Here is a 25,499-nt window from a genome sequence, read left to right as displayed (position 1 = left end):
TTTTCACCATTAAACCTGCATATTCTTATGCCGGTTTTTGTTTGTACATAGTCATCACTTTCCAGATAGACAAATATCCATTCACTGTGCTCTATTGTTCTGGTCTGATGGTGTGTTTTGGTGTTAACACCTATTATGTATAGGCTTCAGTGAAGGTTGGTGCATTGTTACCATCAAACCTGCATATTTTGATGCCGCTCTATGTTTACACACATTTATTATTATTAGACAGACAATATACTCATCATTTACTATTAGGGTATGTGTCCACGTTCAGGAAACGCTGCGTTTTTGACGCAGCGTTGAGGCGCAGCGTCAAAAACGCAGCGTCCAGATGTTACAGCATAGTGGAGGAGATTTAATGATATCCCGTCTCCACTGTGCATTAAAAAACGCATGCGTTTTTCCCGTAAAAACGCACAAACGGTGTGTTTTTTCAGAACGCAGCATGTTGCTACAATGAGCAAAACACGCAGGAACACCGCAGGTGACCTGCCAGTGACCTCGGGTGCATTTTTGGTCAGGATTTTACCTGCATAAAATCCTGACCAAAGCCTGAAGCAAGCCTGAACGTGGACACATATCCCTCAGTGATGGGTTTTTCTGGAGAGAGGCTCATAGTTAAGATGGAGGTATTATCAGTGTTAACCTGTACATGCTGTGCTGTTTCGTTACACTCTACATATTATTTATAGGCACTAACACTTTAATAGGTTTCATGTTATAATTTTCAACAATCAACACAATTAATAACATTGAGGTGTTTTCTCAGCATGCTTTATGAGTCACTGACACAATATTGTTTTCCATTGGGGATATCAATATTTTTCATGCCTTAATTAATTAATTAACATGACTTTAATGCTACTTGGAGACTGTTATGATTGAAATTTTCCCTGTATTTGTGTAGTTCTTACGCTTACCTGCTATTACAATATTTCTGCGGTTTAGAGGCACTATTTTAAAGGGCCACTGTCACCTCCTCCAGCCGTTATAAACTAAAAGAGCCACCTTGTGCATCAGTAATGCTGCAGTCTAACAAGGTGGCTCTTTTAGTTTTTGTTTCTGTTATTCCCACAATAAATGTATTTATAATTTTGCTGAAATACCTCTCTTTGTACCTGGAGGCGGGTCTGAAGCCTCCTCTTAGAAGCTCCCAACTTCCGTCAGTCATCTCTTGTGTTGATTTTCGCCGCCCCCTCAGCGCTGTTATTGTGTGAAATCTGGCGCCTGCGCTCTGCTCTTCTGCCTTGCGCAGGCGCATGCCCAGGAATCCCAGCCCCGCACTGTGCATAATGCATAACACAGTGCGGGGCGGGGATTCAGTAACAGGCTTCCCGCACAGTCGCAGAACGGAACCCGGCACAAGCGCTAGGACGGCAAATGCTCTATGCGCCTGCGCAAGGCAGAAGAGCAGAGCGCAGGCGCTGGATTTTACACAATAACAGCGCTGAGAGGGCGGCGAAAATCAACACAAGAGATGACTGACGGCAATTGGGCGCTTCTAAGAGGAGGCTTCAGACCCGCCTCCAGGTACAAAGAGAGGTATTTCAGCAAAATTATAAATACATTTATTGTGGGAATAACAGAAACAAAAACTAAAAGAGCCACCTTGTTAGACTGCAGCATTACTGATGCACAAGGTGGCTCTTTTAGTTTATAACGGCTGGAGGGGGTGACAGTGGCCCTTTAACTATGTGTGTTTATTTGTTGTTGTATATGTCAATAAAGCTATAACTTTTTAACCAAAAAAATAAATAACACTTCTTGATTCAACGTAGTCTAATAACATGATCGTTGGTCAGTATGTTTATATATTGGTATGTACATTGTCTATTGACAGTGAGCTGCTTATCACAGTAGGGGCGGAGTCAGACACCTTGGCAGCAGTCAGCTAGTCAGGGCAATGACAATGTCCTAGTGATAAAACCTTTATTGTAAGTAAACAATAGAACACAGCCTAATGAGTAACATATTGTTGAAATCAGTGTTTTAACCCCTTCTTCATGCTGTCCTCAGATTACATAGCAAAAACCTGCTGAAAGATTCCCTTTAAAGGGTTTTCCAGGACATTTTTTATCAACAAAGACAGATGTGGCAGCAGAGGGTCTGCAATTAACTATTTTTGAAAAATGTTTTTTTTTTTTTAATTTTTTTATTGTTTTAGCTAACTTTCGTCCCCTTATGCAATGTATATTCTCCCCCTAGGGAATATATTTAGACTTACTGGAGATGGCACTGTGTATTCGGCAGGGTCCCAGATCCTGGAATCTGCTTCCAAAACTCCTTTAACTTTTGTGTGCACCGAACTGATAACCGGTTCCTTTTTCTGATAACATTTTTCAGTAAATAGAATCACACTGAAAGTAAATGGAGAACCTTATTGTGAAGTTTCATAGAAATACAAAGGGGACATATATGAAAACTAATGCAAAGTGATATAGATGTAACAGGATACACTGTAAAGTAAATACGCTTACATGATGAAGCTTCTGACATAGATGCAAAACAAATAGCAGTCATCTACAGGGATGTCTTATTAGCTTGTAGTTTGTATGGTGAAATCATCTCATTGGGGCAGACATCTTAGTGAAGTTAAAGGGAATATGTTACCAGAAAACACATTATTAACCAGCAGATATGTGGTTAATCTGCAGGATAATACCATTCAAACCATGCACTGTCCTCGCTCCCCCACTGCATCTAGTTCACTCTCTGACTTTGAACCAGTTACAGAAGAAGTAATCAGGCTCCTTGCATCTTCTGGCCCGACCACTTGCACCAGTGACCCCATTCCGTCACACCTCCTACAGTCCCTTTCCCCGGCTGTCACCTCTCATTTAACAAAAATATTCAACCTTTCTCTCTCTTCGGGTATCTTTCCCTCCTCATTTAAGCATGTCATCATACATCCACTACTTAAAAAACCATCACTTGATCAAAACTGTGCTGCTAATTATAGACCTGTCTCTAATCTTCCCTTCATCTCTAAACTCCTCAAACGCCTGGTCCACTCCCGTCTTACCCGCTATCTCTCAGATAACTCTCTTCTCAACCCTCTTCTATCTGGTTTCCGCTTTTTACACTCTACTGAAACTGCCCTCACTAAAGTCTCTAATGATCTACTAACAGCTAAATCTATTGGTCACTGCTCCATGCTAATTCTCTTGGATCTCGCCGCAGCATTCGATACTGTGGATCATCAGCTCCTCCTCACTATGTTCCGCTCCATCGGCCTCAATGACACCGTTTTCTCCTGGTTCTCCTCCTATCTCTCTGATCGCTCCTTCACTGTATCTTTTGCTGGTTCTTCCTCCTCTCACCTTCCCCTTACTGTTGGGGTTCCTCAAGGATCAGTCCTAGGCCCCCTCCTCTTCTCTTTGTATACCGCCCCTATTGGACAAACAATCAGTAGATTTGGTTTCCAGTACCATCTCTATGCTGATGACACCCAATTATACACTTCTTCTCCTGATCTCATGCCTGCCTTTTTAGAAAACAGCAGTGATTGTCTTACTGCTGTCTCTAACATCATGTCCTCCCTCTATCTGAAACTGAACCTGTCAAAAACTGAACTCATCGTGTTTTCTCCCTCTACTAACCTACCTTTGCCTGACATTGCCATCTCTGTTATGGTTCTCAATGGCAAGAGAACATAGCCCAGCAAACATAAGAACTAGCTCTTGGAAGGATGGAAACTAAACTGACCATGAACTAAACCTGCCGCACAACTAACAGTAGCCGGGTAGCGTAGCCTGCGTTTTATCCCTAGACGCCCAGCGCCGGCCGGAGGACTAACTAATCCTGGCAGAGGAAAATATAGTCCTGGCTCACCTCTAGAGAAATTTCCCCGAAAGGCAGACAGAGGCCCCCACAAATATTGGCGGTGATTTTAGATGAAATGACAAACGTAGTATGAAAATAGGTTAAGCAAAATTGAGGTCCGCTTACTAGATAGCAGGAAGACAGAAAGGGCACTTTCATGGTCAGCTGAAAACCCTATCAAAATACCATCTTGAAATTACTTTAAGACTCTAGTATTAACTCATAACATCAGAGTGGCAATTTCAGATCACAAGAGCTTTCCAGACACAGAAACGAAACTACAGCTGTGAACTGGAACAAAATGCAAAAACAAACAAGGACTAAAGTCCAACTTAGCTGGGAGTTGTCTAGCAGCAGGAACATGCACAGAAAGGCTTCTGATTACAATGTTGACCGGCATGGAAGTGACAGAGGAGCAAGGCTAAATAGCGACTCCCACCTCCTGATGGAAACAGGTGAACAGAGAGGATGATGCACACCAGTTCAATTCCACCAGTGGCCACCGGGAGAGCCCAAAATCCAATTTCACAACAGTACCCCCCCCTCAAGGAGGGGGCACCGAACCCTCACCAGAACCACCAGGGCGATCAGGATGAGCCCTATGAAAGGCACGGACCAAATCGGAGGCATGAACATCAGAGGCAGTCACCCAAGAATTATCCTCCTGACCGTATCCCTTCCATTTGACCAGATACTGGAGTTTCCGTCTGGAAACACGGGAGTCCAAGATTTTTTCCACAACGTACTCCAACTCGCCCTCAACCAACACCGGAGCAGGAGGCTCAACGGAAGGCACAACCGGTACCTCATACCTGCGCAATAATGACCGATGAAAAACATTATGAATAGAAAAAGATGCAGGGAGGTCCAAACGGAAGGACACAGGGTTAAGAATCTCCAATATCTTGTACGGGCCGATGAACCGAGGCTTAAACTTGGGAGAAGAAACCCTCATAGGGACAAAACGAGAAGACAACCACACCAAGTCCCCAACACAAAGCCGAGGACCAACCCGACGCCGGCGGTTGGCAAAAAGCTGAGTCTTCTCCTGGGACAACTTCAAATTGTCCACTACCTGCCCCCAAATCTGATGCAACCTCTCCACCACAGCATCCACTCCAGGACAATCCGAAGATTCCACCTGACCAGAAGAAAATCGAGGATGAAACCCCGAATTACAGAAAAAGGGAGACACCAAGGTGGCAGAGCTGGCCCGATTATTGAGGGCAAACTCCGCTAAAGGCAAAAAAGCAACCCAATCATCCTGATCTGCAGACACAAAACACCTCAAATATGTCTCCAAGGTCTGATTCGTCCGCTCGGTCTGGCCATTAGTCTGAGGATGGAAAGCAGACGAGAAAGACAAATCTATGCCCATCCTAGCACAGAATGCTCGCCAAAATCTAGACACGAATTGGGTACCTCTGTCAGAAACGATATTCTCCGGAATACCATGCAAACGGACCACATTTTGAAAAAACAGAGGAACCAACTCGGAAGAAGAAGGCAACTTAGGCAGGGGAACAAAATGGACCATCTTAGAGAAACGATCACACACCACCCAGATGACAGACATCTTCTGAGAAACAGGAAGATCCGAAATAAAATCCATCGAGATGTGCGTCCAGGGCCTCTTCGGGATAGGCAAGGGCAACAACAATCCACTAGCCCGAGAACAACAAGGCTTGGCCCGAGCACAAACGTCACAAGACTGCACGAAGCCTCGCACATCTCGAGACAGGGAAGGCCACCAGAAGGACCTTGCCACCAAATCCCTGGTACCAAAGATTCCAGGATGACCTGCCAACGCAGAAGAATGAACCTCAGAAATGACTTTACTGGTCCAATCATCAGGAACAAACAGTCTACCAGGTGGGCAACGATCAGGTCTATCCGCCTGAAACTCCTGCAAGGCCCGCCGCAGGTCTGGAGAAACGGCAGACAATATCACTCCATCCTTAAGGATACCTGTAGGTTCAGAATTACCAGGGGAGTCAGGCTCAAAACTCCTAGAAAGGGCATCCGCCTTAACATTCTTAGAACCCGGCAGGTAGGACACCACAAAATTAAACCGAGAGAAAAACAACGACCAGCGCGCCTGTCTAGGATTCAGGCGTCTGGCGGACTCAAGATAAATTAGATTTTTGTGGTCAGTTAATACCACCACCTGATGTCTAGCCCCCTCAAGCCAATGACGCCACTCCTCAAAAGCCCACTTCATGGCCAAAAGCTCCCGATTCCCAACATCATAATTCCGCTCGGCGGGCGAAAATTTACGCGAGAAAAAAGCACAAGGTCTCATCACGGAGCAATCGGAACTTCTCTGCGACAAAACCGCCCCAGCTCCGATTTCAGAAGCGTCGACCTCAACCTGAAAAGGAAGAGCAACATCAGGCTGACGCAACACAGGGGCGGAAGAAAAGCGGCGCTTAAGCTCCCGAAAGGCCTCCACAGCAGCAGGGGACCAATCAGCAACATCAGCACCCTTCTTAGTCAAATCAGTCAATGGTTTAACAACATCAGAAAAACCAGCAATAAATCGACGATAAAAGTTAGCAAAGCCCAAAAATTTCTGAAGACTCTTAAGAGAAGAGGGTTGCGTCCAATCACAAATAGCCTGAACCTTGACAGGATCCATCTCGATGGAAGAGGGGGAAAAAATATATCCCAAAAAGGAAATCTTTTGAACCCCAAAAACGCACTTAGAATTAGAATCACACACAAGGAATTAGACCGCAAAACCTGAAAAACCCTCCTGACCTGCTGGACATGAGAGTCCCAGTCATCCGAAAAAATCAAAATATCATCCAGATACACAATCATAAATTTATCCAAATAATCACGGAAAATGTCATGCATAAAGGACTGAAAGACTGAAGGGGCATTTGAAAGACCAAAAGGCATCACCAAATACTCAAAGTGGCCCTCGGGCGTATTAAATGCGGTTTTCCACTCATCCCCCTGCTTAATACGCACCAAATTATACGCCCCACGGAGATCTATCTTAGAGAACCACTTGGCCCCCTTTATGCGAGCAAACAAATCAGTCAGCAGTGGCAACGGATATTGATATTTAACCGTGATTTTATTCAAAAGCCGATAATCAATGCACGGCCTCAAAGAGCCATCTTTCTTAGCCACAAAGAAAAAAACGGCTCCTAAGGGAGATGACGAAGGACGAATATGTCCCTTTTCCAAGGACTCCTTTATATATTCTCGCATAGCAGCATGTTCAGGCACAGACAGATTAAATAAACGACCCTTAGGGTATTTACTACCCGGAATCAAATCTATGGCACAATCGCACTCCCGGTGCGGAGGTAATGAACCAAGCTTAGGTTCTTCAAAAACGTCACGATATTCAGTCAAGAATTCAGGAATCTCAGAGGGAATAGATGATGAAATGGAAACCACAGGTACGTCCCCATGCGTCCCCTTACATCCCCAGCTTAACACAGACATAGCTTTCCAGTCAAGGATTGGGTTATGAGATTGCAGCCATGGCAATCCAAGCACCAACACATCATGTAGGTTATACAGCACAAGAAAGCGAATAATCTCCTGGTGATCCGGATTAATCTGCATAGTTACTTGTGTCCAGTATTGTGGTTTATTGCTAGCCAATGGGGTGGAGTCAATCCCCTTCAGGGGTATAGGAGTTTCAAGAGGCTCCAAATCATACCCACAGCGTTTGGCAAAGGACCAATCCATAAGACTCAAAGCGGCGCCAGAGTCGACATAGGCATCCGCGGTAATAGATGATAAAGAACAAATCAGGGTCACAGATAGAATAAACTTAGACTGTAAAGTGCCAATTGAAACAGACTTATCAAGCTTCTTAGTACGCTTAGAGCATGCTGATATAACATGAGTTGAATCACCGCAATAGAAGCACAACCCATTTTTTCGTCTAAAATTCTGCCGTTCACTTCTGGACAGAATTCTATCACATTGCATATTCTCTGGCGTCTTCTCAGTAGACACCGCCAAATGGTGCACAGGTTTGCGCTCCCGCAGACGCCTATCGATCTGGATAGCCATTGTCATGGACTCATTCAGACCCGCAGGCACAGGGAACCCCACCATAACATCCTTAATGGCATCAGAGAGATCCTCTCTGAAATTCGCCGCCAGGGCGCACTCATTCCACTGAGTAAGCACAGCCCATTTACGGAATTTCTGGCAGTATATTTCAGCTTCGTCTTGCCCCTGAGATAGGGACATCAAGGCCTTTTCCGCCTGAAGTTCTAACTGAGGTTCCTCATAAAGCAACCCCAAGGCCAGAAAAAACGCATCCACATTGAGCAACGCAGGATCCCCTGGAGCCAATGCAAAAGCCCAATCCTGAGGGTCGCCCCGGAGCAAGGAAATCACAATCCTGACCTGCTGAGCAGGATCTCCAGCAGAGCGAGATTTCAGGGACAAAAACAACTTGCAATTATTTTTGAAATTTTGAAAGCAAGATCTATTCCCCGAGAAAAATTCAGGCAAAGGAATTCTAGGTTCAGATATAGGAACATGAACAACAAAATCTTGTAAATTTTGAACTTTCGTGGTGAGATTATTCAAACCTGCAGCTAAACTCTGAATATCCATTTTAAACAGGTGAACACAGAGCCATTCCAGGATTAGAAGGAGAGAGAGAGAGAAAGGCTGCAATATAGGCAGACTTGCAAAAGATTCAATTACAAGCACACTCAGAACTGAAGGAAAAAAAAAAAAAAAAAAATCTTCAGCAGACTTCTCTTTTCTCTCCTTTCTCTGTCAATTAATTTAACCCTTATTGGCCGGTCAAACTGTTATGGTTCTCAATGGCAAGAGAACATAGCCCAGCAAACATAAGAACTAGCTCTTGGAAGGATGGAAACTAAACTGACCATGAACTAAACCTGCCGCACAACTAACAGTAGCCGGGTAGCGTAGCCTGCGTTTTATCCCTAGACGCCCAGCGCCGGCCGGAGGACTAACTAATCCTGGCAGAGGAAAATATAGTCCTGGCTCACCTCTAGAGAAATTTCCCCGAAAGGCAGACAGAGGCCCCCACAAATATTGGCGGTGATTTTAGATGAAATGACAAACGTAGTATGAAAATAGGTTAAGCAAAATTGAGGTCCGCTTACTAGATAGCAGGAAGACAGAAAGGGCACTTTCATGGTCAGCTGAAAACCCTATCAAAATACCATCCTGAAATTACTTTAAGACTCTAGTATTAACTCATAACATCAGAGTGGCAATTTCAGATCACAAGAGCTTTCCAGACACAGAAACGAAACTACAGCTGTGAACTGGAACAAAATGCAAAAACAAACAAGGACTAAAGTCCAACTTAGCTGGGAGTTGTCTAGCAGCAGGAACATGCACAGAAAGGCTTCTGATTACAATGTTGACCGGCATGGAAGTGACAGAGGAGCAAGGCTAAATAGCGACTCCCACCTCCTGATGGAAACAGGTGAACAGAGAGGATGATGCACACCAGTTCAATTCCACCAGTGGCCACCGGGGGAGCCCAAAATCCAATTTCACAACACATCTCCGTGTGCGGTTCCACCATTACTCCCAATCAACATGCCCGCTGCCTTGGGGTCATACTTGATTCCGAGCTTTCCTTCACCCCTCACATTCGATCATTGGCTCGCTCTTCTTATCTGCATCTCAAAAACATTTCTAGAATTCGCCCTTTTCTTACTTTCGACTCTGCAAAAACTCTTACTGTTTCACTTATTCATTCTCGTCTGGACTATTGTATCTCTCTCCTAAACGGCCTCCTTCTTACCAAACTCTCCCCGCTCCAATCTGTCCTGAATGCTGCTGCCAGGATTATATTCCTCACCAACCGTTACACCGATGCAGCTACCCTGTGCCAGTCATTACACTGGTTACCCATACACTCCCGAATCCAGTACAAAACTATTAACCTCATTCACAAAGCGCTCCATGGCTCAGCACCACCCTACATCTCCTCCCTGGTCTCAGCCTACCACCCTACCCATGCTCTCCGTTCTGCTAATGACCTGAGGTTAGCATCCTCAATAATCAGAACCTCCCACTTCCGTCCCCAAGACTTTTCAAGTGCTTCGCCATTTCTTTAAACAGGTTAAGGCCATGTTCACACTTTGCGGTTATTACCGCGGATCCGCGGCTATTTTGATGCTGTGGGTCCGCAGCAGTTTCCATAGCGTTTACATTAACATGTAAACCCTATGGAAACCGCAAACCGCTGTGCACATGCTGCGGGAAAAACCGCGCAGAAACACAGCGGTTTAAAACCCGCAGCATGTCACTTCTTTGTGCAAAATCGCAGCGATTCTGCACCCATAGATATGCATTGAACCGCTTACTTCCCGCATGGGGCTGTGCCCACGTTGCGGGAAGTAAACGGATAATGTGCGGGTGGTACCCGGGGTGGAGGAGAGGAGACTCTCCTCCAGGCCCTGGGAAGCATGAATAGTGTAAAAAAAAAAGAATTAAAATAAAAAATGATGTTATACTCACCTCTCAGCGCTGCCCGCGGCCGTCCGGTCTTCGGTTTGCTGTGCGAGCCGGACCTGTGTTGACGTCGCGGTCACATGACCGTGATGACGCCGCGGTCACATGACCGTGACGTCACGAAGGTCCTTCTCGGCACAGCATCTTTGGAACCGGACCGCCGGGTGCAGCGCCCAGGAGATCCGGACATCAGAAGGGGTGAGTATAACCAATTTTTATTATTTTTATCATTACTATTGATGCTGCATATTGCTGCATATGCAGCATCAATAGTACAGGAGTAATCCCGCAGCGGAAACCGCGGAACAAACCACGATAAATCTGCAGGGATAACCGCAGCGGTTTTGCCCTGCAGATTTATCAATTCCGCTGCGGGATAAACCTACAGAGCACACCGCAAAGTGTGAACATGGCCTAATACGATTAATCCCAAATCCCCCCAGTTTTAAGCGTGCCCTAAAACGCATTTGTTCAGACTGGCCTACTGCCTCAACGCATTAACCAAATTATTCCTGTGTGGCCCATTCATATAAGTTAAACCAAAATCAGGTTCCTCAAATCATGTTCTCATACACTTCATGCAGTTAATAGCCCTCTGTGTCTGTACTGCTACATACTTAGGCTGTTAACTGGTTCATGCAGATTTACATGAACATCCGAGCCTTACACTATGGCTGGTCCGAACAACAAAAGCAATTGTTACCATCCACCTCTCGTGTCTCCCCTTTTTCCTCATAGTTTGTAAGCTTGCAAGCAGGGTCCTCACTCCTCTTGGTATCTATTTTGAACTGTGATTTTTTTGTTATGCTGTAATGTCTATTGTCTGTACAAGTCCCCTCTATAATTGGTGAAGCGCTGCGGAATATGTTGGCACTATATAAATAAAATTATTATTATTCTGAAGCTGCCTAGTGCTGCACTTACTGTATATCCCCGCTGCCAAGAGGAAATTAACTTTACTTTCGCCGGCTGCATTCGGCGTTCACTCATGGAGGTGGAGCGTTCAAGAGGCGCGGGTTCAGTCACCGTTCTGTGTATAGAGAGCGGCTTCCATAACCGCGCCCCCAGCAATGACTGACAGCCGGCCTTAATGATGACCCCGCTGTCAGTGCTGGGGGCGCAGTTACACCCACTGCTCTCTATACACAGAGCGATGACTGAACGTGCACCGGCGCAGCCATCGTGATTGAAACCTGAATGCTGCCAGGTGGAATAAAGTTCATTTCCTCCTGGCAGCGGGGCTCTAAGTGTGGGTGCTAGGCAGGTTCAGAACGTTATTAATAAGCAGATTAACCCTATATCTGCAGGTTAATACACATGCCATGTTCCCTTTAAAGAGGTTGTCCCATTTCATCAAATTTGATGCCGATAGGCTCAGTGAGATATATATATATATATATATATATATATATATATATATATATATATATATATATATATATATATTTACATATACACACACAGTTATATGAAAAACTTTGGGCACCCCTATTAATCTTAAGCTTAATGTTTTATAAAAAAAAATTTTTTTTGCAACAGCTATTTCAGTTTCATATATCCAATAACTGTTGGACACAGTAATGTTTCTGCCTTGAAATGAGGTTTATTGTACTAACAGAAAATGTGCAGTCTGCATTCAAACAAAATTTGACACGTGCATAAGTATGGGCACCTCACCAGAAAAGTGACATTAATATTTAGTAGATCCTCCTTTTGCAAAAATTACAGCCTCTAGTCGCTTCCTGTAGCTTTTAATGAGTTCCTGGATCCTGGATGAAGGTATTTTTGACTATTCCTCTTTACAAAACAATTCCAGTTCAGTTAAGTTTGATGGTCGCCGAGCATGGACAGTCCTCTTCAAATGATCCCACAGATGTTCAATGATATTCAGGTCTGCAATACAAACCAGAGAAAAAGCTACAGACCAAAAATTGGGGATCACCACACATTGATACTATGATAATAATTTTATTGAATACCAAACTAACACACATTTAAAGTCAATTAAAAAAGTCAAAGAAGACTTGAACATCAACCCAAACAGCTTATAATAAAGCCTGAGACTGCCCCTCCCAAGGGCAAACAATAGTTAATGTGATAAACAGTAATGGTAGTTGCTAAAGAAGGTGAAAATAATATGTGCAGGTAACAGCAAGGACTCAAATGATGTCACAATAATGCATATACAAACAAACATATACCTTCAACATAACAACCAATCAAAATATGCTGTGGTGACTCAGCGCCGTTTCTAACTGGTAATGGGCAAGAAGCCTGTGAGTACACTAAATATAAGGTGCAAGTATAGCTAATAGCATTTGCAACGGCCAAAAAACCATGCTGTGTACAATGATACAGTAGCTGATACAGACCCGGAACAGCGCATGGTGCAAATAAAGAGCCTGGGAGTAGGGAAGCCCGTGGAAATGCCCGACGCGTGTCGCGACCGCAAGGTGGCTTCGTCAGGGGCTGGAGATGTAGTTAGTCAGGTATTCTTAAATACAGCGTAACGTAATGAATAATATACAGCAGCTGCGGTAATTACCTCGTATTGTGAAGCTTGCTAGGGACCTTTGCACAGACCTGGGTGTATCCCTTTTTTATATTGTGGTGGCCTCAAACATATTTGATACTTGATATTCAGGTCTGCGAACTGGGATGGCCATTCCAGAACAGTGTAATTGTTCCTCTGCATGAATGCCTGAGTAGATTTGGAGCGGTGTTTTGGATCATTGTCTTGCTGAAAGATCCATCCCCTGCGTAACTTCAACTTTGATTCATGAACATTATTGTCAAGAATCTGCTGATACTGAGAGGAATCCATGCGTCCCTCAACTTTAACAAGATTCCCGATGCCGGCATTGGCCACACAGCCCCAAAGCATGATGGAACCTCCACCAAATTTTACTGTGGGTAGCAAGTGTTTTTCTTGGAATGCTGTGTTTTTTTGCCGCCATGCATAACGCCTTTTTGTATGACCAAACAACTCAATCTTGGTTTCATCAGTCCACAGGACCTTCTTCCAAAAAGAAATTGGCTTCTCCAAATGTGCTTTTGCATACCTCAGCCGACTCTGTTTGTGGCGTGCTTGCAGAAACGGCTTCTTTCGCATCACTCTCCCATACAGCTTCTCCTTGTGCAAAGTGCGTTGTATAGTTGACCGATGCACAGTGACACCATCTGCAGCAAGTTGATGCAGCAGCTCTCTGGAGGTGGTCTGAGGATTGTCCTTGACTGATCTCACCATTCTTCTTCTCTGCCTTTCTGATGTTTTTCTTGGCCTGCCACTTCTGGCCTTAACAAGAACTGTACCTGTGTTCTTCCATTTCCTTACTATGTTCCTCACAGTGGAAAATGACAGGTTAAATCTCTTAGACAGCTTTTTGTATCCTTCCCCTGAACAACTATGTTGAATAATCTTTGTTTTCAGATCATTTGACAGTTGTTTTGAGGAGCCCATGATGCCACTCTTCAGAGGAGATTCAAACAGGAGAACAACTTGCAAGTGGCCACTTTATGTAGCTTTTCTCATGATTGCATACACCTGGCTATGAAGTTCAAAGCTCAATGAGGTTACAAAACCAAAAAAAGTGCTTTAGTAAGTCAGTAAAAAGTAGGTAGGAGTATTTAAAACAAGAAAATGATAAGGGTGCCCATACTTATGCACCTGTCAAATTTTGTTTGAATGCAGATTGCACATTTTCTGTTAGTACAATAAACCTCATTTCAAGGCAGAAACATTACTGTGTCCAACAGTTATTAGATATATGAAACTGAAATAGCTGTTGCAAAAAAAAAGCTATTTTTATAAAACATTAAGCTTAAGATTAATAGGGGTGCCCAAACTTTTTCATATAACTGTATATATATATATATACACACACACTGCTCAAAAAAAATAAAGGGAACACTTAAGCAACAGAATATAACTCCAAGTAAATCAAACTTCTGTGAAATCAAACTGTCCACTTAGGAAGCAACACTGTTTGACAATCAATTTCACATGCTTTTGTGCAAATGGAATAGACAACAGATGGAAATTATTGGCAATTATCAAGACACACTCAATAAAGGAGTGGTTCTGCAGGTGGGGACCACAGACCACATCTCAGTACCAATACTTTCTGGCTGATGTTTTGGTCACTTTTGAATATTGGTTGTGCTTTCACACTTGTGGTAGCATGAGACAGACTCTACAACCCAAACAAGTGGCTCAGGTAGTGCAGCTCATCCAGGACGGCACATCAATGCAAGCTGTGGCAAGAAGGTTTGCTGTGTCTGTCAGCGTAGTGTCTAGAGGCGGGAGGTGTTACCAGTAGACAGGCCTGTACACAAGGAGACGTGGAGAGGGCAATAGGAGGGCAACAACCCAGCAACAGGACAGTCACCTCAGCCTTTGTGCAAGGAGGAACAGGAGGAGCACGGCCAGAGCCCTGCAAAATGACCTCCAGCAGGCCACAAATGTGCATGTGTCTGCACAGTTAGAAACCGACTCCATGAGGATGGTCTGAGTGGCCAACGTCCATAGATGGGGGTTGTGCTCACAGACCAACACCATGCAGGACGCTTGGTATTTGCCACAGAACACCAGGATTGGTAAATTCGCCACTGATGCCCTGTGCTCTTCACAGATGAAAGCAGGTTCATACTGAGCACATGACAGACACATGTGGAGATGCTGTGGAGAGCGATTTGCTGCCTGCAACATCCTTCAGCATGACCGGTTTGGCAGTGGGTCAGTAATGGTGTGGGGTGGCATTTCTTTGGAGGGCCGCAGAGCCCTCCATGTGCTCGCCAGTGGTAGCCTGACTGCCATTGGGTACCGAGATGAGATCCTCAGACCCCTTGTGAAACCATATGCTGGTGTGGTTGGCCCTGGGATCCTCCAAATGCAGGACAATTCCAGACCTCATGTGGCTGGAGTATCAGCAGTTCCTGCAAGATGAAGGCATTTAAGCTATAGACTGGCCCGCCCGTTCCCCAGACCTGAATCCGATTGAACAAATCTGGGACATCATGTCTCACACCTTCCACCAACGTCATGCTGCACCACAGACTGTCCAGGAGTTGGCGGATGTTTTAGTCCAGATCTGGGAGGAGATCCCTCAGAAGACCATCCGCCGCCTCATCAGGAGCATGCCCAGGCGTTGTAGGGAGGTCATACAGGCACGTGGAGGCCACACACACTACTGAGCATCATTTCATTTTCTTGTCTTGAGGCATTTCCACTGAAGTTGGATCAGCCTGTAACTTCATTTTCTACTTTGATTTTGAGCATCATTCCAACTCCAGACCTCCGTGGGATATTAGTTGTGATTTACGTTGATAATTTTTAGGTTTTATTATTCTCAACACATTATGTAATGAATAAAGATTTCATTCAGTGATATTTAGGATATGGGATTTTAGTGTTCCCTTTATTTTTTTGAGCAGTGTATATATAATATAAACAAACTGAGCTTTACTTACTCTCCCCAGGTTCAGCACTGCCTGTCCGCCACTGCCCGGGTCCTTTATTTTTGAAGCTATGCCAGAGCTGGGTACTGATAACAAGATACAGTGATAAAGAAAACTTGTTTGCTGCCCTGACTTTTCTCTTTACTAAACCACTTGCATTTCCTACAAATTTCTGGAGCAGCTTTTCTTAGAAGTTTGCATTGTTCTATTCTACTTTTATTATATGGATAAATTAACAACTGGGTAAGGCAATTCATCTGTCAAGGGGTGTTCCTACATACTCTGTCAATGTCTCATTGTACTGTTAATGTAAAACTGTAATGTAAAACTGTCCAAAAACACAACCTACTCAAGGGGGGATTTGTAATGCCAACTATTCAATTTAATGGGTCACTTCCAAGAGGAACTACAAAATTTGTGGATAGTCAAAAGGTCTTCTTATTGCAATAAACAAGCATGCTTTGTCAATCTATTCATGTATGCGGGTGTCAGAGGTAGATAGATAAGCTTTTGTACAACTGTGATATTATGTGCATGGCCAGTATTAGGCATGTGCATGGAGACTGTATAGCAGTACATGGAGCCCAAAGTGTCTCCAGACTTGCAATACCTCAACGTGCTGCCATATAGTATTACAATACAAAAACCCTTGGAGGCAACATTGCTCACTCACCGTGCCATCCCTTCACTGAATAGTTGTTAAATAAAGAAACAACATCTTTTAACTGGCTCTCCCCAATCTTCACAGCAAAACTGTATTTATGTTGGATCAGAATACTGACTATATTATTCTGCATTTTGTTTAATTTTATTTTTATTTTCTTCCTCATACTCATACATTCAGAATAGGAAGCAGTGCTTTCCACAGGAAACAGGCAGCCACATCACAGCTTCTCTCTTCTATTTTTGCAGCATTGATTCCTCATGAAAATATGTGTTTAGAGAAAGGGGGGCTTCATGTGATGTGACCAGTCTGTGAAACTAGTCTTTTCGACAAATGAAAGGATTGTAAAACTGTGTATGTACAGTATGTGTGTATACGTTGGAAATGTAGTGATTCTGCTAGCCATCTGGTTTAAAAGGAACCAGTCCTGTCATCAAATGCTATTAATCTGCAGATAAAGGGTTAATCTGCAAGATCAGCTTTGAAAGTTCGGCTACTAGAAGAAAATAAACTTTATTCCTCCCGGTAGCCGCCAGCTTTCAGACATAGAGATGAGACCAGAGCAGCTATAGCATTGTGAGCAGCAACTGCAAGAAGTCCCAGGCACTTTGATTGACAGTTCGTTCTGCAGCACATCTGTGCAGAACGAACTGCCAATGAAAGTGAGTGATAACTGTAGCCACTCTAATCTCAATGACTGAAAGTTGGCAGCACCCAGGAGAATAAACTTTATTTCCTCATAGCTGGTGTTACGCTCACGCCCAGACTGAGTGGTGCGAGCGTGGGGGTGTGGCCCCACTGTGCCACAAACCAGACTACTCTGGAAGGGGCGTGACTAAGCAGCTACCTTGGTGTTCACTGGAGCCTCTGATCTTGAGGTCAGGCTTGTGCGGCAGGAAGCTGCCAGGTACCACTCCTGGGTGGTGTCCGGCTGTGGCTGCTGGTCCCACTGGGGGACGAAAAACTGACAGGAAGCCGGTACGCCTGAGACACTGGCAAGCGGGTATGACTGAGACATGGGCGGGCAGGCAGGCGGGCTCGGCCGAGACTCTGACAGGCGGGCACGGCTGGCACTCTGGCAGGACAGGTACTGACTAGGAAGGGATCGGAATACAGGCAGGTATATGGAAACAGGTAGGGACCTGACCAGTAGGTTGCAGAACGGAAGTAGAGCAGGATCGCAAGGAGCGGATGCAAAGCAGAACCACAGGAGGCAGAGCTAAGAGCAGAGCTGAGGGAGGCAGAGTAAAGGGCAGAAATGTAGGAGATGGAGCGGAGCAGAACCACCTGAGGCGGAGCCAAGAGGAGAGCTGAGGGGCGCAGAGCTACAGGTAGCGGCGAGCAGAGAGGCGCAGAGCCTCAGGTTGCGGTGAGCAGAGAGGCGCAGAGACACAGGTTACAGTGAGCAGAGCAGAGAGGCGCAGACCCAAAGAGTGCAGCGAGCAGAGAGGTGCAGAGCTACAGGTTGCGGCCAGCAGAGCAGATAGGAGCAGAGCCACAGGTTGCAGCGAGCAGAGCAGAGAGGCGCAGAGCCATAGGTTGCGGTGAGAAAAGCAGAGCCACAAAGTGAGCAGCAGAGCAGAACAGAGCAGAGCCGTGGGTTTGCGGCGAGCAGAGCAGGAAGGCACAGAACCACAGGTTGTGGCAAGCAAAGCAGAGAGGCGCAGAGCCACAGGTTGAGGTAAGCGGAGTGGGAAGGAATGGACACAAGGGCACACACAGCTGAGTGGGAAAGGCAACAGAAACAGATATAGAACAGAGTACAGAGAGGGACAGGAACGGGAGGCACAGAAACAAGGATTCAGACCAGGGTACAAAGCCTCACTTGGTGGCTGAGACAGGACAGGACCTGGCAGCTCAGTAGCAAGACACTACCTGAGGGAGAAAGTTGCTCAGGCATCCTCCAATGGTTGGGGATGCCTTAAGTATCAGAGGCCTCTTGGCAATTGGCCGGGGACATCTTAGGAAGGTGTACACAGTCTTCAATAAGAATCAGGAATTGCCAGCGCCGCCCCCCTATGCACACAGCCAGGAAGCATGCACAGACCAGGCAGGAGACATGAGGCACACAGCTTGAAACCGGCAGAAGACAGAACTCACAGCATGGCCCGCAGCAGTAAGGGTATATGCACACGTTGCAGATTTGCCTGTGGATTTTTCTGCACTATAAAAATCCGCAGCTCTTGGCAAAAAACGCAGGTGCGTTTTTGCGCATTTTTAATGCGTTTTTTTTGCGCAGTTTGATGCGCTTTTGTATGTGTTTTTGAAAGCTAAATAAAGATGTATTTTGAGCAAAAAAATAAAAAATTGTGATGTCATTTCTTGTCCAACCTCCTCTTTTACATTTGTCCAACCCACACTCCATTACACATAGATAGATAGATAGATAGATAGATAGATAGATAGATAGATAGATAGATAGATAGATAGATAGATAGAACTATAGATAGATAGATCTATCTCTATGTATCTATCTATAGATATATCTATGGAAAGATGTAGATAGACATATGAATAGTTAGGTTACTTTCACACATCAGTTTTTTTCCATCAGGCACAATCCAGCGAATTTTTGAAAAAATGGATTCGTTGCAACTAGTTAATAACTGATGCAACTGATCCATTTTTTTTTTTTGAGAGAGAGAGAAGGGAAAATGTGCATAATTTGAATGGAAAAATGCATGAAAACCGGATTCAGAGGCCGGATTCATCATTTTACATCTCAGTTTCATACGTTTTTCGCCGGATCAGTCGCTGGGCGTTTTTTTTCGCCGGACAGACAAAAACCTTACTCTGTACGTTTTCTCCATCCGCCAGAAACAGCTTTTTTGACGGGTACGGCAAAAAACAGATGAAACGTGTGGCCATCAGGCGCAATCCGGCACTAATACAACTCTATGAGAAAAAACTGATCCTTTTTTTTTTTTTTTTTTAAACTCACCGGCTTGTGCCTGACGGCAAAAACCTGATTGTGAAAGTAGCCACATAGATATATGGATAGATATATCTATGTATCTATAGATATAACTATCTTTCTATAAATATATCTATATCCATAGATATCCATCTATAGATATATCCATAGATATATAATAGCAAGGCTGATGTTGATCAATGAACATGTTTAATTAAAAAAAAAAAAAGGAAAATAATGGTGTGGGCTCCCGCGCACTTTTCTGCGCCAGAGGGGGAAAGCCAATGGCTGGGGGCCAATATTTGTAGCCTGGGAAGGGGGTAACACCCATGGCCCCTTTCCAGGCTATGAATATCAGCCTGCAGCTGTCTGCATAGCCTTTGCTGGCTATTAAAATAGAGGGACCACAAAAAAAAAATGAAGTGGGGTCCCCCTATATTTTATAGATAGAAAGGCTACGCAGACAGCTGTGGGCTGATATTCATAGCCTAGAGAGGGGCCATGGATATTTCCCCCCCCCCCGGCTACAAATACCAGCCCCCAGCCGCCCCAGAAATGGCGCATCTGCAAGATGCACCAGTTCCGGCACTTAGCCCCTCTCTTCCCACTCCCGAGTAGTGGTGGGATATGGGGTAATAAGGGGTTAATGTCACCTTGCTAATGTAAGGTGACATTAAGCCCGATTAATAATGGAGAGGCGTAAATAACACGCCTATCTATTATTAATCCTATAGTAGTGAAATTGTTAAAAAAAAAAACGACACAGCCAGAAAAAAGTATTTTATTATTCTTAATTTCACCATACTTACCATACTCGATCGCCTGCAAAAAAATAAAAATAATAAACCAACCGTATACTCACTTTACGCCGTAGCCCAATTAATAAGGCTATGTGCACACGTTGCGGATTAGGCTTAGGAATTTCTGGTGCGGATTCTGCCTCTCCTGGCAGAAAACGCACCTGTGCGGTTCCGCAGCATTTTTTTGTGCGTTTTTGCTGCGGTTTTCTTGCGGATTTGCTGCGTTTTTTACCCCTGCGGTTTTCTATAATGGAATGGGTACAAAAACGCTGCAGATTCACAAAAAAAGAAGGGACATGCTACTTCTTTTAAACCGCAGCTTTTGCACAGCATTTTTTTTCTCATTGATTTACGTTGTACTGTAAATCAATTGCGGATCTGCAGCGTTTCTGCACTGTAAAAAAACGCTGCAGATCCGCAGAGAATCCGCAATGTGTGCACATACCCTAACGAGTGTCCCATGAAGATCTCCCCTATAGAACAGTGACATCAGGTGATGTCACCGCTCTATAGACCTTCAGTGACACACTGACAGGAGACAACGGCTCCTGCAGTGCATCACTGAGGTTACCTTAGTTCAGGGTCTCACTTTATGGCAAAGCTGCGAGGGATTATTTCTCACAGCGGCGGAGGAATACATTGCGGAAGGATACCCTCCGTCATTTTATTCCTGGAGCCCCTGGAGAGCGGTCGCATCAGCTGATGTGGCTGCTCTCCACCAGAGATCGTCATGGGACACGTATTAATTGGATATCTGCAGATCAGGGAGTATATTGTTTTGTTTATTATTGTAATATTTTTTACAGGTAACAATGGCTTCAGGGATCAAGGTGATGGTGAGTATGTACTCTATGTTGTATGTACTGTATCTCTATATGTATGTACTGTATGTCTGTATGTACTGTTGTATGTACTGTACCGGTATCTTTTTTCACCATAGCACTCATTGTTTTATCTCCATCTGTGTAATTTTACTTTTATACAATTTTGTCTCCTTGACGAGAATCCAGCTCTAGCCTCCAGCACACTAGGTACTGCTTGTGCCTCACTACCTTTGGGAGCTTTTTTTGCGATTATTTTCTCTACTCTTCGAATGAGACATACTACGTTTTCATCTGTGTTTTATTTTTTTGTTTTTTTACTTTATTGCCCATGTACTGATATGTGCATAGTTGTTATGATATTTTATTTTACTGTTTTTGTGTGATGATTCACTTATGTATATCTTTTCAATTTTTTCCATACCAGTAAAATTGTTCTGATGAAGGTCTGGATGTGGACCGAAAAAGTTCAAACTTATATCTTTGTGGATGCACATTTAGGCTATGTTCACATGCTGCGGATTTTGCTGCGGATCTGCAGCGTTTCCACAGCTGCGGGTCCGCAGCGGTTTCCCATGCGTTTACAGTACAATGTAAACCTATAGGAAACGCAGTCCGCAATGCACATGCTGCGGAAAAAAACGGTTTACATTCCGCAGCATGTCAATTCTTTGTGCGGAATCCGCAGCAGTTTTACACCTGCTCCATAATAGAAAACCCCAGGTGTAAAACCGCAGTGGAATCCGCACAAAAACTGCGGTAAATCCGATGTAATTCCACAGGGAAAAACGCAGTGCATTTTACCTGCGGTTTTCACAAATCAGCTGCGGAAAAATCCGCAGACCTCAAGAATACATGTGCACATACCCTAAAGGATCCTCTTCTTTACACCAAAATTCTTCTTGAGTTCTTCTTGAGGGTCCCTGGGTAAAAGTTTATAGTGGGGCCCCAAATGCTCCCCATGTTGCACCATTGCACAGAAACAATTTGGATGTATTTACATGCGCTAAGTTCAGGCCATTAAATGAGTGATCGACAATATTGTAGTCATTTGACGCTTGTTTCCCGGGCCCCTTTACACCGGCTGAGGAAGAATGATCACTAGAAGACCATTCTGTCCCCCAGACAGTATCATGTTCTCAGCAGCATATCTGCAGTTTTCACCGGGTCATGTGTGGTGAGAACAATTTTTTTCTGTTCTAGCTTAAACCATTCAATCACTCGATCAATAGGCAGGATTTTGCTTGTTTAGTATAATGCGCTCCAGACAGTATAATATACGCCCCATAGTGCTCTATACAGTAAATGTACCCCCACATTCCTACATAGTGCTCCATATAGTATAATACACACCTCATAGTGTTCCACACAGTATAATACACACCTCATAGTGCTCCATACAGTACAATGAACACCAAAATCCTCAATATAGTATAACGCAGCCCCACACAGGAGTACAATGCAGCCCCACAAAATGTAATGCAGCCAGCCCTATAGAATGTAATGCAACCAGCCCCCATGGAATGGAATTAAATGAAGCCCCCATGGAATGGAATGCAGCCCAATAAAATGTAATGCAGCCCTCTTAGAATGAAATGAAGCCAGTCCCCATAGGATGTAATGTAGCCCCCATAAAATGTAATGCAGATCCATATAATGTAATGCAGCCCTCTTAAAATCTAATGCAGACCCATAGAATGTAATGCAGCCAGCCCCCATAGAATGTAATGCAGCCCTAACAGAATGTAATGCAGCAAGTCCCTATAGAATGTAATGCAGCCAGCCACCATAGAATGTAATACAGAGAGCCCCCATAGAATGTAATGCAGCAAGTTCCTATAGAATGTAATGCAGCACAGCCCCCATAGAATGTAATGAAGTCAACAACCAATAGAATATAATGCAGCCGCCATAGAATGTAATGTAGCCCCCATTAATAAATACAATACTCACCCCTCCTTGTTCCCCGCTGTAGCGCGTCTCCTCACCTAAGCATATCCACTGCCCAGCACAGCATAATGCGCCATGACGTCATCGCACCCACTGTGTCAGAGGCAGAGGGAGATGATGGGAGAGTCATGTGATGCTCTCTCCTCCCTCATTGGTTTCAACTGTATCGGCATCTAGTGGGGGCCCTAGGCAGCTGCCTAGTCAGCCTTCCCCTAACGCCGGCCCTGGCTACTCTCTCCCCAAAGCAATTACTATATGGGAAAAAAAACTTTAAGGGGCCGACAACCACACATTGCCTGTTTGTTAGGGAATCCCCACATGTATTCAAGCAGTCTAGCAGCCGAAAATCATGCAGCTGCATCGACATAAACTAAATCTTCGAGCACACCAAAATACTCGGAGACCACCCAAGCAAGCTCAGAGAAATTCGAGGAACGAGCATACTTGCTCATCACTAGTTACCAGTATGAGACATGTACATTAGGAGAGCACACTGTAAGTCATAAATGTCACACACTCCTTTCATTTAAAGGGAATTTGTCACCCCCGGGATGTATGTATATGACCTATTCATATGGGCATACAGGTGATGTAAATGTTACACTGGTCCTACCTGTATGCTTCATATTAATGGACTTGTTGTTGCGAAATGTTATATTCTATCTTTATGCTAATGATTTCTTCCAGGCTCCGGGGCGAGCGGTGCCTGGAGGAAATATCTGCAGCCTGTCTTCATTGTAATATTACCCCCTCCCATGCACATCAGTTATGGCCACGGAACCCTGCGTCCTGCACTCCCTCAGAAATACATACGTCATCTTCCCTTCTATTGGAAGTGTATTCGGGGATCTTCTGTGCAGGCGCCGGCAACTTCTGCTCCAGTAACCTCCAGTGTGCGCGCCGATAATGTGCTTCCCCACTTCTTCCCTGCATAGTCATCACTTTGTACACATGGTTCCTACTGATGACTATGCAGTGAGGAAGTGGGGAGAGCATCTTAGCGGCAGCGCACACCGGAGGTCACTGGAGCGGAAGTTGCCGGCACCTGCATAGAAGATCCCTGAATGCAGTGCCCATAGAAGGGAGGATGAGGTATGTATTTCTGAGGGAGTACAGGGAGCAGGATTCCGGGGCCGTAACCGATGCTACAGGTAGGACCAGTGTAACATTTCTATTACCTGTATGCCCATATTAGTAGGTCATATACGTCCCAGGGGTGACAGATTACTTTTAAAGTAAGCTCTGGAGGCAGATTCTCAGCGACATTTAGGTCCGGCCCATAGTTCTTGACAGATCATTTACATAGTAAGAGAAACATGGATTTCTCTGGAATAAGACATCAGATCGCAGATATCAAGGTATCATTATTTTCAGCTTCCTATGACCTACTTAGACAGCTTAGGAGGGTTGAGCCTACTGAAAGATTCCCTTTAAACAACTGCCAATCAGCAAATAAAGTAGCGGATCAATGGTCCTGTAGCACCACAAGTCAGGTGTTTGTAAACCCGCACTTAGATCATTGATGATATCTACAAGGAAAAAACGTATCTGTATATCACTGCATACATTACACATCCTCTGCCTAGATAAACGATCCTCCCTCTTCTTAACGGGGTTTTCACGTGAACAAAGTGCACTTTAATCAATAGATCTTGGAATAAAAATATGTTTCACCATTGTATATGCTAAAAAAAAAAAGTTCCCCTGCTGACATCTACTATATAATTGTCTAAAGGTACCTTCACACTGAGCGACTTTACAATGAGAACGACAGCGATCCGTGATGTTGCAGCGTCCTGGATAGCGATCTCGTTGTGTTTGACACGCAGCAGCGATCTGGATTCCGCTGTGCCATCGCTGGTCGGAGCTAGAAGTCCAGAACTTTATTTGGTCGTCAGATCGGCGTGTATCGTTGTGTTTGACAGCAAAAGCAACGATGCCTGCAATGTTTTACAATGGTAGCCAGGGTAAACATCGGGTTACTAAGCGCAGGGCCGCGCTTAGTAACCCGATATTTATCCTGATTACCATTGTAAAAGTAAAAAAAAAAACAGTACATACTCACCTTCTGATGTCTGTCACGTCCCCCGGCGTCCACAGGGTTAAACTGCTTTCGGCAGGAGCGCTGCTAAATGCACGCGCTGCTGCCGAGAGCTTCCCTGCACTGACTGTCAGTGCCGTCCGTAAAGCGCAGAACAGCGGTGACGTCACCGCTGTTACTGCCGGGTGCCGGCGCTGACACATTCAGTGCAGGGAAGCCGCCGGCGGGGGACGTGACAGACGTCAGAAGGTGAGTATGTAGTGTTTTTTTTTTTACTTTTACAATGGTAACCAGGGTAAATATCGGGTTACTAAGCGCAGCCCTGCACTTAGTAACCCGATGTTTACCCTGGTTACCCGGGTGCTGCAGGGGGACTTCGGCATCGTTGAAGACCGTTTCAACGATGCCGAAGTCGTTCCCCTGATCGTTGGTCGCTGGAGAGAGCTGTCTGTGTGACAGCTCCCCAGCGACCTAAACAGCGACACTGCAGCGATCGGCTCGTTGTCTATATCGCTGCAGCGTCACTGAGTGTGACGGTACC

The 25,499-nt window shown here is 44.7% G+C and overlaps 1 protein-coding gene across 2 annotated transcripts in view; it reads right to left on the bottom strand.

Moving 5' to 3' along the window:
* The window catches only part of P2RX7 (purinergic receptor P2X 7), a 117,810-nt gene that overhangs the window by 85,298 nt on the left and 7,013 nt on the right, over positions 1 to 25,499 (bottom strand). Inside the window, exons 2-3 of one of the 2 annotated variants that reach the window (XM_077292923.1) lie at positions 11,989 to 12,204; positions 2,228 to 2,360 (exon numbers count right to left, since the gene is read on the bottom strand). In XM_077292923.1, coding sequence (XP_077149038.1) covers positions 2,228 to 2,360; positions 11,989 to 12,002 — 147 coding nt within the window. In that variant the 5' untranslated portion in view covers positions 12,003 to 12,204. The remainder of the gene's footprint in view (positions 1 to 2,227; positions 2,361 to 11,988; positions 12,205 to 25,499) is intronic. The other variant, XM_077292920.1, reaches the window with a different exon arrangement.

Source organism: Ranitomeya variabilis, chromosome 1, assembly GCF_051348905.1.
Source record: "Ranitomeya variabilis isolate aRanVar5 chromosome 1, aRanVar5.hap1, whole genome shotgun sequence".
Classification (NCBI taxonomy): Eukaryota; Metazoa; Chordata; class Amphibia; order Anura; family Dendrobatidae; genus Ranitomeya; species Ranitomeya variabilis.
This window is presented reverse-complemented; position numbering and strand designations above follow the sequence as displayed.